Raw genomic sequence first — 17,943 nt, 5'->3', positions numbered from 1 at the left:
CTACTAGTGCCAGGCCTGGACCCCCAGGCCTTGCCGTCGGGCTTCCTAGGGCGGTCTTGGCCCTTTCCCGACGACCACTATTTCCCAGCCCTCCCTTCCCACGGGGCCACGCTGCTCCCTGAGCACTTCCTGCCCCACTGCTTCCTTCCTAGGGCCCCATTTGGAAAAGGGGGTGAGCTGGGACGTGCTGGTCACTTTGGAGAACCTCTCGCCCCGGGGAGGTGGCATCATATGTGGGGAAGACACGCTTGCGTCTCTACATGGCATGGGTGCGTTGTTACGGTACCTCGTTGGGCCGCCTTGTCAGCCAGTTCTTTTTCAGACGTGGCACTTTTGTACACAAGCCTGCAAATAAGAAGGTGCCGGTGGTTTCAGTAAGGGGCAATGGAGTCCCCTGCAGCCCCCACTAAGGAGCTGCTCCCAGAGCTGCTCGAGAGCTGAGCTACTCTCAAGTCCCCAGGTTTGCAGAGCGCAACATACAACAAGGTGGCAATAGACATTAGGAAAGGAGCGTCAGCAAACTCCGCGTGAAAATGCTGACACCTTGGGCTTGTTTTGTTTGGGTGCTTCTCTATTTCATTCTCACCCAAAGGAGAGGGGAGGACCAGAGGAAGCTTTATGGGAAAGGGTCCCCCTCACTGCCTCTCCACACCCCACACGGCTGGGAAGGTAAGCAGGCCCTCTCCCCTGGTGCTCCACTTGACGACACCCCGCTTCCCAAAGGACGAGGAGTGGCCATGCACTTCACGGAGAAGCACCCCTTGGGCACAGCTACTCCACAGCAGCTTCCCGAGGAGAGCAGCCCCAGGAACTCGGCCTTTGGCACCTCTGGGCGGCTGCACCAGAGAGGGGCTGAGAAGGTGCTCGCTTGGTCAGCCCGGGGCGACAGAAGCAAACATACTCACTGTGGGAACACAAAGATCCCCCCAGGAGGCATCTGGAAAACAGCTGTCTCATTGCGGGCTATGACCAAGGGCCTCAGGCTTGACTTCTGCAAGAAGGAGAGAGGCAGGGGAGTGAATGTGCCTGAGGTCATGGCTTTGACCTGGCTGCAAGAGAGGTAGAGGGAGCGCTGAAAAGACAACAGACTCACTCGCAGGGCAGTGTTTGCCAGGACGCCGGTCTTGTCCACGTCTCGCAGCAGGTCTTCGAAGAACCGCATGACCACTCTCCTTCCCCGGCACACCAGGATGCCAAAGTTCTTGAAGACAAAGTCAAAGTCCTTGCCTTCGGTCAAGGCCCACGCGATGACATTTGTGGTAGCCTTGACGCACTTCAAGACCTTTTTCTTGGGGATGGAGAGGTAGAAGGCGACCTCGGCGTAGATCAGCTCTGCAACTTCTAAGTCCTCTGCAAAGAAACCGCCCGGCAACAAAGTCACTTGCTCAGCCTTCAGCAGGCTCACATCAGCTCTCAGCACCGCGACCCATCAAGAGCCCACCGAGCCTCCTCCCACCCCACCGACTCCCCACGCAGCAGCAAGCGGCCCGGCCTGCCTTTGGGGGCCAGCACCCTGTCCCCACGCAGACCGCTGCTCCTGTCAAGGGGGAGCGGGAGGGAAACGCCAGCTCTGACTCAAGGCTTTGGAAGCCCAGCCCTGGAGGTCTCTTCTTACCGGGCCGTGATCTGGTCTCATAGCAGAGCTTCTTCTCCAGCAGAACTGGCTTGTCCAGGTGGAACATGGGTTTCTGGACCTTGACACTCGCCTTGTTCCCATGACAAAAGTCCTCCTCCCTGATGTAGACGGTGGCCATGCCCATTAGCCTGACAGCCTGCCAACGAGAGTGAGAAAGAAAGAGCCGTTGGAATTGTTCCGGTGGGAGAAGAGCGTCGAGGCACACTAAGGCTTCTCTGTTGGCCTGCCCACCCCGGTGGTCGCCAGGGACAAGGTGGGGCCCCGTTGGAAAGCTTTGGGGAAGAGCCTTGCCCTCCACCTTGTTCCCCTCTCCCTCCGCTTTACCCTCCCACCCTCTTCCCAGGCCACGCAAGGTGAAGGACAAGCAGGACACACCACCCGGAGCCTGAGAGGGCCCGAGGAGGGCCAAGCCCTGGACACTGCCCCCGGCTCTCTGCCCGCTCATTACACCCTGCCAGCAGGCCTAGGGAAGCCTCCAAAGAAGAAAGCCCACGTTCTTCTTTGTCCAAAGCGGGGCTTTGCTTTTTCTCTCCGTCCACTCAGAAGTTGCTCTGTGGCAAAGCTGTCCTCAGCAGGATCCTTCTGGGGCATGTTTTCTGCTTCCTAAGCCGTTGCGGGGAGGAATTAAAGGCCGGGGAGGGGCCAGGACACAGCAGGGTCTGGAGGACAGCAAGGAAAGCAGCCCACCTTGTTCAGCAGCAGCTTTTGGCGATAGCACTCCGACACGCTATCCCAAATGCTGGCCATCTCTGGGGAAGAAGAGCGAGACAGGGCACGCGTGACGTCAATAAGCTCAGCGCCTTGCCAAGGCAGCAGGTGCAGGCGTCGTCCTACACCACCGCCTCCCCCCTCACACCACCCATGCAGGAACTGCCCTGCAGAGCCGAGTTTTAGCTGTGTCCCCATGAGAAGGCGTCCCGTGCTGGGGACACAGCTCTGTACTTGAAAGAAAGAGGGGAGAAGGCTTGGCACAAGGACGGGCTCCAGTCCACGCCAGGAAGGTGTCTCCGAGTTCCGAGCCTCGAGCACGGGACCTTCTGGCAGCACCTACCCTCCTTTGTGAAATCCGCCAGGTGAGGAGACAGCGCATGGAGGAAGGCAGAGGAGAACCACTCCATGGCTGCAGCTCCTCCTGGCCGAGCCCCTCCGCTCCTCCTGTCCACACAGCGCCGGCGCTGTGGCACTGCCTGCCTCCGCCTCCCCCTGCGGGCTGCAAAGCAGCTCCCAAGAGCAGAGCAGTGGCCAAAGCAGCCCCCCACACCTGAGCTCCTCCCTGACTGGCAGGGAAGTGCGGGCTGGGTGCCGTGGGGAGAGGCAAGGTGTCCTGGTGAGGGGGTGTGCCCCATTGTGACCACGGCCCGTGTCAGAGGGGCTGCAGGTGAGCACAGCCCCTGCCACAGAGGGCATCTGGGGCAGCTCTCCCCACCCACCCGCTGCCCTCTCCACAGGCAGACCCAAAGGGTCGCCTACAAGGGCTGCTGAACAAGGACACCAAGACCGTGCCAGAGAGACAAGATTAGGAGACTTGAAGGGGGAACAAAATCAAGTTGGAACTAAAAATTCCCCCAAATTCCCAGGCGTCCTTGTCCCCACGTAGCCCAAGCAGAGACCGTCTAGGTGCAGGGGACCACATGCTTTTGGGAAAGGTTGCTCAAAATTGTTTTGAGGTGGGTATGAAAAGAAGCCTGAATGTAGAGAGCAAGAGAAGAAACTAATAGAATCACAGAATCATTAAGGCTGCAAAAGACCTCTAAAATCATCAAGTCCAACCGCCAACCCAAGGCTACCAGGACTCCTAAACCACTTCTCCAAGTGCCACCTCTATATATTTTTGAACCCCCCCAGGGACGGTGACTCCCCCACCTCTCTGGGCAGCCTGTGCCAGGGCCTGACCACTCTTGCAGTGAAGGCATGTTCCCTGATATCCAACCTAAACCTCCCCCGACGCAGCCTGAGGCCATTTCCTCTTGTGCTCTCACCTGTTCCTTGGGAGCAGAGACCGACCCCCCCCCTCACTCCAGCCCCTCTCAGGCAGCTGCAGAGAGCGAGAAGGGCTCCCCTCAGCCCCCTCTTCTCCAGGCTAAACCCCCCCAGCTCCCCCAGCCGCCCCCCAGCACACTTGTGCTCCAGACCCTGCCCCAGCCCCGCTGCCCTTCTCTGGACACGCTCCAGCCCCTCAAGGCCCTTCTTGTCCCGAGGGGCCCAAACCTGAGCCCAGCATTCGAGGTGGGGCCTCCCCAGGGCCCAGCACAGGGCCCCATCCCTGCCCGGCTCCTGCTGGCCGCACCAGTGCTGACACAAGCCCGGGGGCTGGTGGCCTCCTTGGCCACCCGGGCACTGCTGGCTCATGCCCAGCCGGCTGTCAGCCAGCACCCCCAGGGCCTTCTCCGCCGGGCACTTCCCAGCCCCTCTGCCCCAGGCCTGGGGCGCTGCCTGGGGTTGGGGTGACCCAAGGGCAGGACCCGGCCCTGGGCCTTGTTGAATCGCTTATGCTTGGCCTTCGCCGAATGATCCAGCCCGTCCAGGTCCCTCTGCAGCCCCTTCCTACCCTCCAGCATACCAACACTCCTGCCCAATTTAGTGTCTTCTGCAAACTTACTGAGGCTGCACTCGATCCCCTCGTCCAGGTCATTGGTAAAGATATTAAAGAGAACTGGCCCCAGCACTGAGCCCTGGGGACACCGCTTGTGACCGGCCGCCAACTGGGTTTAACTGCATTCGCCACAAGTCTTTGGGCCTGGCCATCTCTGTGCTACAATTGACCAGCAAGTGCTTCCTCCAACCAAGGCTCCGAGGAGGGACGAGGCTCGGGGAAAGCACGCTTGGTTTCCCTGCAGAAACCCTGAAGCGTGCTTTACTCCTAGAGCTGATGACAGCCCGTAACAGACCCAGGCAGCCTTGTTTCCCGCTGGCTGCTGGGTTGCTTCCTTACTTGCGACTCAAACTCGTTGGGTTTTGCACGTTTCCGATAAAAGCACAATCTCTTTGGGAAAAGGATCGTGAATGACGTTGCCGCTTGCAAAGTCCTTGGGCACGCCTCTCCTGTATTTCCTCCCAGAATATTTTCTGCTCCTGCAGTGTTCTTAGGGGAAGAAAAACCCCAGCTCAGTGAAGCGGGTGACCGTCTCTGCACAGCCTGGCGTTAGCCCTGTCTGCCTGGGTGTTGGGGAGAATTTGGCGCCACTGAGGGCCGAGTCCTTGCCAAGGCCGTGTCCGTCCTTCCCCTGAGCTCCAGCTCTTCCCAAGCAGCCCAGAGGCGCCGGTGAGCACGGCTCAGGAGACGCCGTGTCCGTCTCCAAGCCACAGCTCCCAGCACGCCACGTGGCAAGGGAGGGACCAGAGCGCCCAGCGTGCCCTGGGGCCTGCACACCCGCACTGAGCCCCGGGCGCACCCAGGCCAGGCCGGGTCCCCTTCCCGGCTGGTGTCCATGGAAGCCCCACCCTGCCCGGGCCCGAAGCCCCCAACCCAGCAGGAGGGAGCAGCTCCAGGCAGGGCCGCGCTGCTCCAGCCCCAGGGGGATCCCCTGGAGACCCCCATCCCGCCCCGACCGGGACTGGGCCTCCCCCAACACCCTGCCCGGGTGCAGGCTGCGGGCGCAGGGAACGGCCCTGGCTGCCCCGGCGGCCCGGCCCCCAGCACCGCTGCTGGGCTGAGAAGAGTCCCACAGGCCTGGCCATGGTCCCCAGAGCCGGGATGGCACCTGCAGCCCCTCCAGGTGCCCTGAGACCCGCCTCGGTGGGGAGCCGGGGAAGGGCAGGTGTCCAAGGGCTTTGCTGTCCCAGCCACAAAACCTTGCTCAGCCCGATGCTGAGGTAGCTCGTGAGGGACGGCGATGGGAAAGCACGGGAGGCGGGCGTAGGGAAAGGTTTTTCACAGAGGTTCATGCGTGTGTTCTACCAGTTTAATGCTTGTTCTCAGAGCATCACGATCGGGCGGTGTTGCCCTGCAAGGGGATAGCCTGGACTTTGTTTCAATTTGGCGGAAGAGCTGGAGACATCCAGGGAGAATCCCCAGCAGATCCGGTTTCATGTTCACCAGTGACTGGGAGAGAAAAAGCGAGATCCGGGGTCAGTGCTACAGCAGACCTAACCCAAGGCCATAATGGCCTCTAATCAAGTGTGAGAGGACACTGCAAAGATGCAAGCCCACCAGAGGAAAGAAAGGATGAAAGGGACACGCACAAAGGAAGAAACCAGATTTTGCATGTTTGACCATCAGGCAACTGGCTTTCTAAAGCCCGTGAAGGAACCTCCAGAGGCTGCCCAAGGCCACCTCTCCAAGGCACCCACCTCCCCGCACGCTCTGCACACCCACCGTCCTCATCTCCCAGCTCCCCACAGCACTCACCTGTGTGGGAGACGGACGGGCTCACCATGGCAGGCTCTCGCCATCAAGGCTCCCGGGAAGCACAAGAGACAGTGAGTGGCTGGACACGTCGCCATGTGCCTTTTTGTGCTTCCTGGGCTCTCGGTGTGAGCTGTGGGGGTACACTGGGCCCGTCAGTGTGCCCCTCTCTGCATCCCTGGAGCCCTGAGCGTCCCTTTGAGGGCACCGGTGTCCATTTTGGGACTGGCCACTTCCCCTTGCTTTGCTTTCTGCTGTGGCCGGTCTCCCTGAGCATGCCTCTGGGCGCACCCTGGACCCCTGGGTGTGCCTGTGGGGTCTCCTCGCACCCCTCCATGTGCCTTTCAGTGCACCAAAACCCCCTCGGTGTGCCCTTTTGCGCACCCTGCAGCCCCCTGCTTATCTGTTAAAGGTCCAGCCCACTCTTGTACATTTTGGCATGTTGCAAGTCCCATGGGCAGCCTGGACCGCTCCACGTTCCTTCTGCTGCACCCACAACCCCCCCGGGTGTGCCTTTCTGTGCACCCCAAGGCATTCCACAGGAACAAAGGCCAAACTCAGGGTGCTTGAACTTGACCACACTTGCCCAGGGGAGGCCCCTGGAGCTCTGAGTAGAGATAGGTGGAGCTGGTGGGAAAAGAGGAGCACACAGCATCAGCACATGGCATCAGCAAAGACACCATGTCTGAAATGGCACTGCAGGGACAGACATGGCAGTCTGCTTTGCAGAAAGGCTATTATCCGTCCCTCTCCATGTTGATGGAATATCGGAATCATCTTCTTAACTCCCACAACAAAGCTTCAGCTGTCAACTCGGCAGCAGTGGCAGGGCAAAAGAGAGCTCAGAAAGGCTGAAGAGCCCTACGCTTGTGCTATGGCTGGGGATGTGGCACATCATTAGCAGGGTTCTCTGGAGGGTTTAACTGTACCTCTACACACGTGTGGGGTGTAGCACCAGGTTTCTGGGGACTCTGCGGTTCTCCTCTTGTGCTATGTTCCGACTGGTGGCGATAAGAAGATCCTGACAGTGATAAGCCAACGCTACTTGCTGGTAAACTGCCAGCACATTGACATGATCAGCATTGAAATAAAGGCTGACCGGAACAGGCACGTCTCCTTTAGCTTTGGGATATGAGATTGTGAAGCTTCATCTTCAGCCCAGGAAGCCTCTGATATGTCAAGAAACCACACCAAAACGGGGGTGGTTTAAAATCACGGGGACCTGTGCTTGGCCATGAATACAGAGCCCAGCCAGCAACAGCCTTGCTGCAACAAGCGGTGCAGGTGTCGGGGGCCTAGTCCATGGCCTGTTTAGAAAGGCTGTGTTGAAAAGAAGTTTGGCAATTGTTAAGTCACACGTGGAAAGCACCACCCAAGGTATTGCAAGCAACATGCTTCCATGGTCAGCATGGATAAGCTGGAAAGGCGCAGGAGCACTAGAAAAGTGCTTCTATTCAAAGCAAAAGCCTTAAAAGAGCGAGCCAAGTAGAGCCCCCAGAGGGAAGGAACACCCCTTGAGCCTTGAGAAGAGAAAGGAATGAGAGAACAGTTGGAGCAGGACAAGAAAAAGAACAGCAAGTCAGGCTTGTAAAATCTGCTGGGTCCATCCTCTGAGCCGGTGAGGCCATGGGCCTTGTGACTTGTCCCCTGACAAGCTTTTGTTGAGCGGTGCGGATGTAAAAATGAAGGTGGTGTGCACCAGAGACAGCTCTGTCTGACGACCTCCCAGCAGCAGGACCTTGCACTGCAGAGCACTGAGAGCCCCTCCATTCCCCACAGTGCCCATTTGCATCTCCTCTGTGACCCTGGCTGCAGGTTCTGAGACTCCCCTGGCCCTTTGGTTCATGCACACATCCCCTTCAGTCCCACCCGCGGCATTCGGGTGCCCTCCCTTGCCCTCCTGGCAGGCTCAGAGTGCCTTCTTTCCCTGCAGGCGCCCTTAGATGTCCTCCTCAATCCCCATCCCCGTGTGCTCAGGCGCCCTCCCTCCACCTTGCTGGGCACTGCCCTCCCCTCCTCTCCCCTTCCTGCACGCCCGCATCTCCCCTCCTCCCCTCCAGTGCTGCCCAGTTCCCACTTTGGGCAAGACCAGGCTGAGCTGCCTGTGCACGGTCACACCGAGGGTGCTGGCGACGGGAGGCACTGTGCACGCAGGCTGCTTTTGCAGGAGGATGGGCCAGCACGCGGGATCAGGAGCTGCCCGTCCTTTCCAAAGGCCGGCCAATGAATGTCCTTCCAGGCAGGGCTTGGTGACCCTGGCGTCTTTATTTGGCATCTCCAGGAGGAATGCAATGTTTGGAAAGGTCCCACTCTGCTGAGGGCTCTGCTGCTGCAGAGCAGGCAGCGCTGGCAGCAAGAGCGGGAGCTCCAGCACCAACACGCATTCGCTCGAGTCTGACACGATGGACAAGCTTGGGGCTTGCTGGGCCCCTCAGGCTCTGCTCCTCAACGCCGGGCTGCAGGTCTGCGTGGTGCGACGTGGCCGTACTGCGCACACGTCCCGTATGCTGTCGCACCGGCCTCGTGCTTTTCTCTGAGGCCGTGCAGCTCCATCTTCTTCCCGACGCTGAGGGGGAACCAAAAGCGTGTTGACATCAGTTGGAAGTAGAGAGAGGAGGGCAGAGACCTCCTGCCTGCCAGGCCTGGTCCTGGAGGCTTGCTGTGGTCTCTGAGACACCCCCTGCTCCACTGGACCAGGCCCATCAATCAGCTCAGGGCTGAGACCTGGCAGCGGACAGGTAGGGCCCTCCGGGCAAGGTGTCCGGCTGTGGGTGCCGTGGCAGAGGAGGGACAGTGTCTGTGGGGTGGAAAGGCAGAGCCAATCCCAGAGGAAGAAAGCCATGTCCCCGTCTGCCCCTGTTCTGCCTGCGGACATCTCCCTGGGGCTGGAAGGCAGCTCTAACTCAGGGGCACAGCCTCAGGACCTCGCTGCTCTCCTGCCACCCAGCTGTCAGTACAGACAGTCCTTCCCAGCTGCCGCTGCCCGGGCAAGGGAGGAAAAGGTGCACCAGGAAAATGCCTCCCATGCCTGGAGATATTTACCAGTGGACCTCCTTCGGGACTGTTGCCTGCAGCCGGTTGAGCTCTGTCTTCCTCTTCCACACCTGCTGGCGGGATCTGTACCGCTCCAGTTTTGCCAAGACCTGCCTTGCTCGTGGTGACCTGATGCTGCAACAGCAGGGACAAATTCCCTCTCACACCCTGCCCTGGCCCCTGCTCACAGGCTGGGGCTGCCCAGGGACACCAGGCATCGGGGCTGACCCCAGGCATGCCCGTGTCAGGGGAAACCGGGCCCCTGACCCCGCAGACGGGCGGTCTCTGCCGCTCGACTCTCCCCAGCCTTGCCGGGAGCTGCCGCACGCTTACTCTGGCTGTGGTGTCTCCAGCGGAGGGGCCGGTATCTTCCCCTTCTCTGCCCGGGGATGGCAGTAAGAAATCTCCTCCCCATCCCTTTTGGCCCAGGAGATGACTTCCTCCTGTCCTGCCTGTACTTCGGCCCTCTCCTGCGTGCTACTTTTGGGCCAGGGCAAGCACGCGTACAAGTCAGACCACTTCACCTGGAGTATTTCGGACTGACTCTTGGCCTGGGTGGGACAAAGAGGAACGTTAGAGCCCAGGTCACACCTCTCTCCCGCCCCTGGACAGGGCAGCACTAGAGACGCCAGGGACTGCAAGCCCCCGGCGGGGACCCCGGTGCAGGAGATGGGGGAACCGGGAGGTGGGGTCCACGTGGAAGCCAAGCGTGGTGTGAACAGATGGGGTCATTGGCCAGGCCGAAAGGCAGAGGCAGGAGGAGTGACGGGATGAACACGTCCGCAGTGTCGCGGCTGTCTTTGAGGACACCCTCTCCACAGAGCCGTGTTTTCCTACACGTGACACCATCATTACGTCCACCTGTAGCACGTACCTCTGCTGCTCCCAGCCGACTGTCCAGAGGAGGCAGCCAGACTTGAGGACGGTCCGTCGCTCTGGCTTCCTTGCGTTTCTCTGCACGGGTCCCCTCTATTGGCGGCAGCACGCTGCAAACACACCGCACACGGGGCTTGTACGAGAACAGCAGGCGCCTGTTCTTCAGCTGGTGCTCAGGGAGCAGCCCCGTGCAGGCAGCACAAGGCAGCTCTGCACGGGAGCTAGGCCTAGGCCAGGAGTCAAGTCAAAGCCAGGACGAGACGGCCATGAGCCACGTGCCGCTCAGGGGTGGCTGAAGAGTCTCACCTTACGCTACCTGCTGCAGTCCCCGCCTTGCCCCTCTTCTCTCCCGTCAGACCAAGGCCCCCTGTCCGGACGGGAGAAAGACGCCCTCGGGAGAGCAGGCGCTCAGCAGGACGAGCCCCTGGAAGCACAAGACCAGGAAGCTCTTCACAGCTGCACCTCTGGGTCGCTTCCCGCAAGACAGACGTGCCATCTGTGCACGCGACTGCTACTAGTGCCAGGCCTGGACCCCCAGGCCTTGCCGTCGGGCTTCCTAGGGCGGTCTTGGCCCTTTCCCGACGACCACTATTTCCCAGCCCTCCCTTCCCACGGGGCCACGCTGCTCCCTGAGCACTTCCTGCCCCACTGCTTCCTTCCTAGGGGCCCCATTTGGAAAAGGGGGTGAGCTGGGACGTGCTGGTCACTTTGGAGAACCTCTCGCCCCGGGGAGGTGGCATCATATGTGGGGAAGACACGCTTGCGTCTCTACATGGCGTGGGTGCGTTGTTATGGTACCTCGTTGGGCCGCCTTGTCAGCCAGTTCTTTTTCAGACGTGGCACTTTTGTACACAAGCCTGCAAATAAGAAGGTGCCGGTGGTTTCAGTAAGGGGCAATGGAGTCCCCTGCAGCCCCCACTAAGGAGCTGCTCCCAGAGCTGCTCGAGAGCTGAGCTACTCTCAAGTCCCCAGGTTTGCAGAGCGCAACATACAACAAGGTGGCAATAGACATTAGGAAAGGAGCGTCAGCAAACTCCGCGTGAAAATGCTGACACCTTGGGCTTGTTTTGTTTGGGTGCTTCTCTATTTCATTCTCACCCAAAGGAGAGGGGAGGACCAGAGGAAGCTTTATGGGAAAGGGTCCCCCTCACTGCCTCTCCACGCCCCACACGGCTGGGAAGGTAAGCAGGCCCTCTCCCCTGGTGCTCCACTTGACGACACCCCGCTTCCCAAAGGACGAGGAGTGGCCATGCACTTCACGGAGAAGCACCCCTTGGGCACAGCTACTCCACAGCAGCTTCCCGAGGAGAGCAGCCCCAGGAACTCGGCCTTTGGCACCTCTGGGCGGCTGCACCAGAGAGGGGCTGAGAAGGTGCTCGCTTGGTCAGCCCGGGGCGACAGAAGCAAACATACTCACTGTGGGAACACAAAGATCCCCCCAGGAGGCATCTGGAAAACAGCTGTCTCATTGCGGGCTATGACCAAGGGCCTCAGGCTTGACTTCTGCAAGAAGGAGAGAGGCAGGGGAGTGAATGTGCCCGAGGTCATGGCTTCGACCTGGCTGCAAGAGAGGTAGAGGGAGCGCTGAAAAGACAACAGACTCACTCGCAGGGCAGTGTTTGCCAGGATGCCGGTCTTGTCCACGTCTCGCAGCAGGTCTTCGAAGAACCGCATGACCACTCTCCTTCCCCGGCACACCAGGATGCCAAAGTTCTTGAAGACAAAGTCAAAGTCCTTGCCTTCGGTCAAGGCCCACGCGATGACATTTGTGGTAGCCTTGACGCACTTCAAGACCTTTTTCTTGGGGATGGAGAGGTAGAAGGCGACCTCGGCGTAGATCAGCTCTGCAACTTCTAAGTCCTCTGCAAAGAAACCGCCCGGCAACAAAGTCACTTGCTCAGCCTTCAGCAGACTCACATCAGCTCTCAGCACCGCGACCCATCAAGAGCCCACCGAGCCTCCTCCCACCCCACCGACTCCCCACGCAGCAGCAAGCGGCCCGGCCTGCCTTTGGGGGCCAGCACCCTGTCCCCACGCAGACCGCTGCTCCTGTCAAGGGGGAGCGGGAGGGAAACGCCAGCTCTGACTCAAGGCTTTGGAAGCCCAGCCCTGGAGGTCTCTTCTTACCGGGCCGTGATCTGGTCTCATAGCAGAGCTTCTTCTCCAGCAGAACTGGCTTGTCCAGGTGGAACATGGGTTTCTGGACCTTGACACTCGCCTTGTTCCCATGACAAAAGTCCTCCTCCCTGATGTAGACGGTGGCCATGCCCATTAGCCTGACAGCCTGCCAACGAGAGTGAGAAAGAAAGAGCCGTTGGAATTGTTCCGGTGGGAGAAGAGCGTCGAGGCACACTAAGGCTTCTCTGTTGGCCTGCCCACCCCGGTGGTCGCCAGGGACAAGGTGGGGCCCCGTTGGAAAGCTTTGGGGAAGAGCCTTGCCCTCCACCTTGTTCCCCTCTCCCTCCGCTTTACCCTCCCACCCTCTTCCCAGGCCACGCAAGGTGAAGGACAAGCAGGACACACCACCCGGAGCCTGAGAGGGCCCGAGGAGGGCCAAGCCCTGGACACTGCCCCCGGCTCTCTGCCCGCTCATTACACCCTGCCAGCAGGCCTAGGGAAGCCTCCAAAGAAGAAAGCCCACGTTCTTCTTTGTCCAAAGCGGGGCTTTGCTTTTTCTCTCCGTCCACTCAGAAGTTGCTCTGTGGCAAAGCTGTCCTCAGCAGGATCCTTCTGGGGCATGTTTTCTGCTTCCTAAGCCGTTGCGGGGAGGAATTAAAGGCCGGGGAGGGGCCAGGACACAGCAGGGTCTGGAGGACAGCAAGGAAAGCAGCCCACCTTGTTCAGCAGCAGCTTTTGGCGATAGCACTCCGACACGCTATCCCAAATGCTGGCCATCTCTGGGGAAGAAGAGCGAGACAGGGCACGCGTGACGTCAATAAGCTCAGCGCCTTGCCAAGGCAGCAGGTGCAGGCGTCGTCCTACACCACCGCCTCCCCCCTCACACCACCCATGCAGGAACTGCCCTGCAGAGCCGAGTTTTAGCTGTGTCCCCATGAGAAGGCGTCCCGTGCTGGGGACACAGCTCTGTACTTGAAAGAAAGAGGGGAGAAGGCTTGGCACAAGGACGGGCTCCAGTCCACGCCAGGAAGGTGTCTCCGAGTTCCGAGCCTCGAGCACGGGACCTTCTGGCAGCACCTACCCTCCTTTGTGAAATCCGCCAGGTGAGGAGACAGCGCATGGAGGAAGGCAGAGGAGAACCACTCCATGGCTGCAGCTCCTCCTGGCCGAGCCCCTCCGCTCCTCCTGTCCACACAGCGCCGGCGCTGTGGCACTGCCTGCCTCCGCCTCCCCCTGCGGGCTGCAAAGCAGCTCCCAAGAGCAGAGCAGTGGCCAAAGCAGCCCCCCACACCTGAGCTCCTCCCTGACTGGCAGGGAAGTGCGGGCTGGGTGCCGTGGGGAGAGGCAAGGTGTCCCGGTGAGGGGGTGTGCCCCATTGTGACCACGGCCCGTGTCAGAGGGGCTGCAGGTGAGCACAGCCCCTGCCACAGAGGGCATCTGGGGCAGCTCTCCCCACCCACCCGCTGCCCTCTCCACAGGCAGACCCAAAGGGTCGCCTACAAGGGCTGCTGAACAAGGACACCAAGACCGTGCCAGAGAGACAAGATTAGGAGACTTGAAGGGGGAACAAAATCAAGTTGGAACTAAAAATTCCCCCAAATTCCCAGGCGTCCTTGTCCCCAGGTAGCCCAAGCAGAGACCGTCTAGGTGCAGGGGACCACATGCTTTTGGGAAAGGTTGCTCAAAATTGTTTTGAGGTGGGTATGAAAAGAAGCCTGAATGTAGAGAGCAAGAGAAGAAACTAATAGAATCACAGAACCATTAAGGCTGCAAAAGACCTCTAAAATCATCAAGTCCAACCGCCAACCCAAGGCTACCAGGACTCCTAAACCACTTCTCCAAGTGCCACCTCTATATATTTTTGAACCCCCCCAGGGATGGTGACTCCCCCACCTCTCTGGGCAGCCTGTGCCAGGGCCTGACCACTCTTGCAGTGAAGGCATGTTCCCTGATATCCAACCTAAACCTCCCCCGACGCAGCCTGAGGCCATTTCCTCTTGTGCTCTCACCTGTTCCTTGGGAGCAGAGACCGACCCCCCCCTCACTCCAGCCCCTCTCAGGCAGCTGCAGAGAGCGAGAAGGGCTCCCCTCAGCCCCCTCTTCTCCAGGCTAAACCCCCCCAGCTCCCTCAGCCGCCCCCCAGCACACTTGTGCTCCAGACTCTGCCCCAGCCCCGCTGCCCTTCTCTGGACACGCTCCAGCCCCTCCAGGCCCTGCTTGTCCCGAGGGGCCCAAACCTGAGCCCAGCACTCGAGGTGGGGCCTCCCCAGGGCCGAGCACAGGGGCCCCATCCCTGCCCGGCTCCTGCTGGCCACAGCAGTGCTGACACAAGCCCGGGGGCTGGTGGCCTCCTTGGCCACCCGGGCACTGCTGGCTCATGCCCAGCCGGCTGTCAGCCAGCACCCCCAGGGCCTTCTCCGCCGGGCACTTCCCAGCCCCTCTGCCCCGGGCCTGGGGCGCTGCCTGGGGTTGGTGTCACCCAAGGGCAGGGCCCGGCACTGGGCCTTGTTGAATCGCATATGCTTGGCCTTCGCCGAATGATCCAGCCCGTCCAGGTCCCTCTGCAGCCCCTTCCTACCCTCCAGCATACCAACACTCCTGCCCAATTCAGTGTCTTCTGCAAACTTACTGGGGCTGCACTCGATCCCCTCATCCAGGTCATTGGTAAAGATATTAAAGAGAACTGGCCCCAGCACTGAGCCCTGGGGACACCGCTTGTGACCCGCCACCAACTGGGTTTAACTGCATTCGCCACAAGTCTTTGGGCCTGGCCATCTCTGTGCTACAATTGACCAGCAAGCGCTTCCTCCAACCGAGGCTCCGAGGAGGGACGAGGCTCGGGGAAAGCACGCTTGGTTTCCCTGCAGAAACCCTGAAGCGTGCTTTACTCCTAGAGCTGATGACAGCCCGTAACAGACCCAGGCAGCCTTGTTTCCTGCTGGCTGCTGGGTTGCTTCCTTACTTGCGACTCAAACTCGTTGGGTTTTGCACGTTTCCGATAAAAGCACAATCTCTTTGGGAAAAGGATCGTGAATGACGTTGCCGCTTGCAAAGTCCTTGGGCACGCCTCTCCTGTATTTCCTCCCAGAATATTTTCTGCTCCTGCAGTGTTCTTAGGGGAAGAAAAACCCCAGCTCAGTGAAGCGGGTGACCGTCTCTGCACAGCCTGGCGTTAGCCCTGTCTGCCTGGGTGTTGGGGAGAATTTGGCGCCACTGAGGGCCGAGTCCTTGCCAAGGCCGTGTCCGTCCTTCCCCTGAGCTCCAGCTCTTCCCAAGCAGCCCAGAGGCGCCGGTGAGCACGGCTCAGGAGACGCCGTGTCCGTCTCCAAGCCACAGCTCCCAGCACGCCACGTGGCAAGGGAGGGACCAGAGCGCCCAGCGTGCCCTGGGGCCTGCACACCCGCACTGAGCCCCGGGCGCACCCAGGCCAGGCCGGGTCCCCTTCCCGGCTGGTGTCCATGGAAGCCCCACCCTGCCCGGGCCCGAAGCCCCCAACCCAGCAGGAGGGAGCAGCTCCAGGCAGGGCCGAGCTGCTCCAGCCCCAGGGGGATCCCCTGGAGACCCCCATCCCGCCCCGACCGGGACTGGGCCTCCCCCAACACCCTGCCCGGGTGCAGGCTGCGGGCGCAGGGAACGGCCCTGGCTGCCCCGGCGGCCCGGCCCCCAGCACCGCTGCTGGGCTGAGAAGAGTCCCACAGGCCTGGCCATGGTCCCCAGAGCCGGGATGGCACCTGCAGCCCCTCCAGGTGCCCTGAGACCCGCCTCCGTGGGGAGCCGGGGAAGGGCAGGTGTCCAAGGGCTTTGCTGTCCCAGCCACAAAACCTTGCTCAGCCCGATGCTGAGGTAGCTCGTGAGGGACGGCGATGGGAAAGCACGGGAGGCGGGCGTAGGGAAAGGTTTTTCACAGAGGTTCATGCGTGTGTTCTACCAGTTTAATACTTGTTCTCAGAGCATCACGATCGGGCGGTGTTGCCCTGCAAGGGGATAGCCTGGACTTTGTTTCAATTTGGCGGAAGAGCAGGAGACGTCCAGGGAGAATCCCCAGCAGATCCGGTTTCATGTTCACCAGTGACTGGGAGAGAAAAAGCAAGATCCGGGGTCAGTGCTACAGCAGACCTAACCCAAGGCCATAATGGCCTCTAATCAAGTGTGAGAGGACACTGCAAAGATGCAAGCCCGCCAGAGGAAAGAAAGGATGAAAGGGACACGCACAAAGGAAGAAACCAGATTTTGCATGTTTGACCATCAGGCAACTGGCTTTCTAAAGCCCGTGAAGGAACCTCCAGAGGCTGCCCAAGGCCACCTCTCCAAGGCACCCACCTCCCCGCACGCTCTGCACACCCACCGTCCTCATCTCCCAGCTCCCCACAGCACTCACCTGTGTGGGAGACGGACGGGCTCACCATGGCAGGCTCTCGCCATCAAGGCTCCCGGGAAGCACAAGAGACAGTGAGTGGCTGGACACGTCGCCATGTGCCTTTTTGTGCTTCCTGGGCTCTCGGTGTGAGCTGTGGGGGTACACTGGGCCCGTCAGTGTGCCCCTCTCTGCATCCCTGGAGCCCTGAGCGTCCCTTTGAGGGCACCGGTGTCCATTTTGGGACTGGCCACTTCCCCTTGCTTTGCTTTCTGCTGTGGCTGGTCCCCCTGAGCATGCCTCTGGGCGCACCCTGGACCCCTGGGTGTGCCTGTGGGGTCTCCTCGCACCCCTCCATGTGCCTTTCAGTGCACCAAAACCCCCTCGGTGTGCCCTTTTGTGCACCCTGCAGCCCCCTGCTTATCTGTCAAAGGTCCAGCCCACTCTTGTACATTTTGGCATGTTGCAAGTCCCATGGGCAGCCTGGACCGCTCCACGTTCCTTCTGCTGCACCCACAACCCCCCTGGGTGTGCCTTTCTGTGCACCCCAAGGCATTCCACAGGAACAAAGGCCAAACTCAGGGCACTTGAACTTGACCACACTTGCCCAGGGGAAGCCCCTGGAGCTCTGAGTAGAGATAGGTGGAGCTGGTGGGAAAAGAGGAGCACACAGCATCAGCACATGGCATCAGCAAAGACACCATGTCTGAAATGGCACTGCAGGGACAGACATGGCAGTCTGCTTTGCAGAAAGGCTATTATCCGTCCCTCTCCATGTTGATGGAATATCGGAATCATCTTCTTAACTCCCACAACAAAGCTTCAGCTGTCAACTCGGCAGCAGTGGCAGGGCAAAAGAGAGCTCAGAAAGGCTGAAGAGCCCTACGCTTGTGCTATGGCTGGGGATGTGGCACATCATTAGCAGGGTTCTCTGGAGGGTTTAACTGTACCTCTACACACGTGTGGGGTGTAGCACCAGGTTTCTGGGGACTCTGCGGTTCTCCTCTTGTGCTATGTTCCGACTGGTGGCGATAAGAAGATCCTGACAGTGATAAGCCAACGCTACTTGCTGGTAAACTGCCAGCACATTGACATGATCAGCACTGAAATAAAGGCTGACCGGAACAGGCACGTCTCCTTTAGCTTTGGGCTATGAGATTGTGAAGCTTCATCTTCAGCCCAGGAAGCCTCTGATATGTCAAGAAACCACACCAAAACGGGGGTGGTTTAAAATCATGGGGACCTGTGCTTGGCCATGAATACAGAGCCCAGCCAGCAACAGCCTTGCTGCAACAAGCGGTGCAGGTGTCGGGGGCCTAGTCCATGGCCTGTTTAGAAAGGCTGTGTTGAAAAGAAGTTTGGCAATTGTTAAGTCACACGTGGAAAGCACCACCCAAGATATTGCAAGCAACATGCTTCCATGGTCAGCATGGATAAGCTGGAAAGGCACAGGAGCACTAGAAAAGTGCTTCTATTCAAAGCAAAAGCCTTAAAAGAGCGAGCCAAGTAGAGCCCCCAGAGGGAAGGACCACCCCAGCCTTGAGAAGAGAAAGGAATGAGAGAACAGTTGGAGCAGGACAA

The 17,943-nt window shown here is 59.8% G+C and overlaps 1 protein-coding gene across 1 annotated transcript; it reads right to left on the bottom strand.

The window, feature by feature from the left end:
* Positions 1–11,281: 11,281 nt before the first annotated feature.
* On the bottom strand, positions 11,282–12,170 carry LOC135316553 (coiled-coil domain-containing protein 81-like). The gene is made up of 3 exons (XM_064470154.1): positions 12,018–12,170; positions 11,496–11,752; positions 11,282–11,393 (listed from the first exon to the last, which is right to left on the bottom strand). Exons 1-3 carry the CDS (start codon positions 12,160–12,162, stop codon positions 11,304–11,306), a joined length of 492 nt encoding a protein of 163 aa, XP_064326224.1. The 5' UTR covers positions 12,163–12,170; the 3' UTR covers positions 11,282–11,303.
* Positions 12,171–17,943: the final 5,773 nt, after the last annotated feature.

This window comes from Phalacrocorax carbo, chromosome 20 (assembly GCF_963921805.1).
Source record: "Phalacrocorax carbo chromosome 20, bPhaCar2.1, whole genome shotgun sequence".
NCBI classification, from domain to species: Eukaryota; Metazoa; Chordata; class Aves; order Suliformes; family Phalacrocoracidae; genus Phalacrocorax; species Phalacrocorax carbo.
The sequence above is the reverse complement of the archived record's forward strand: the minus strand, read 5'-3'. Positions and strand labels throughout refer to the sequence as shown.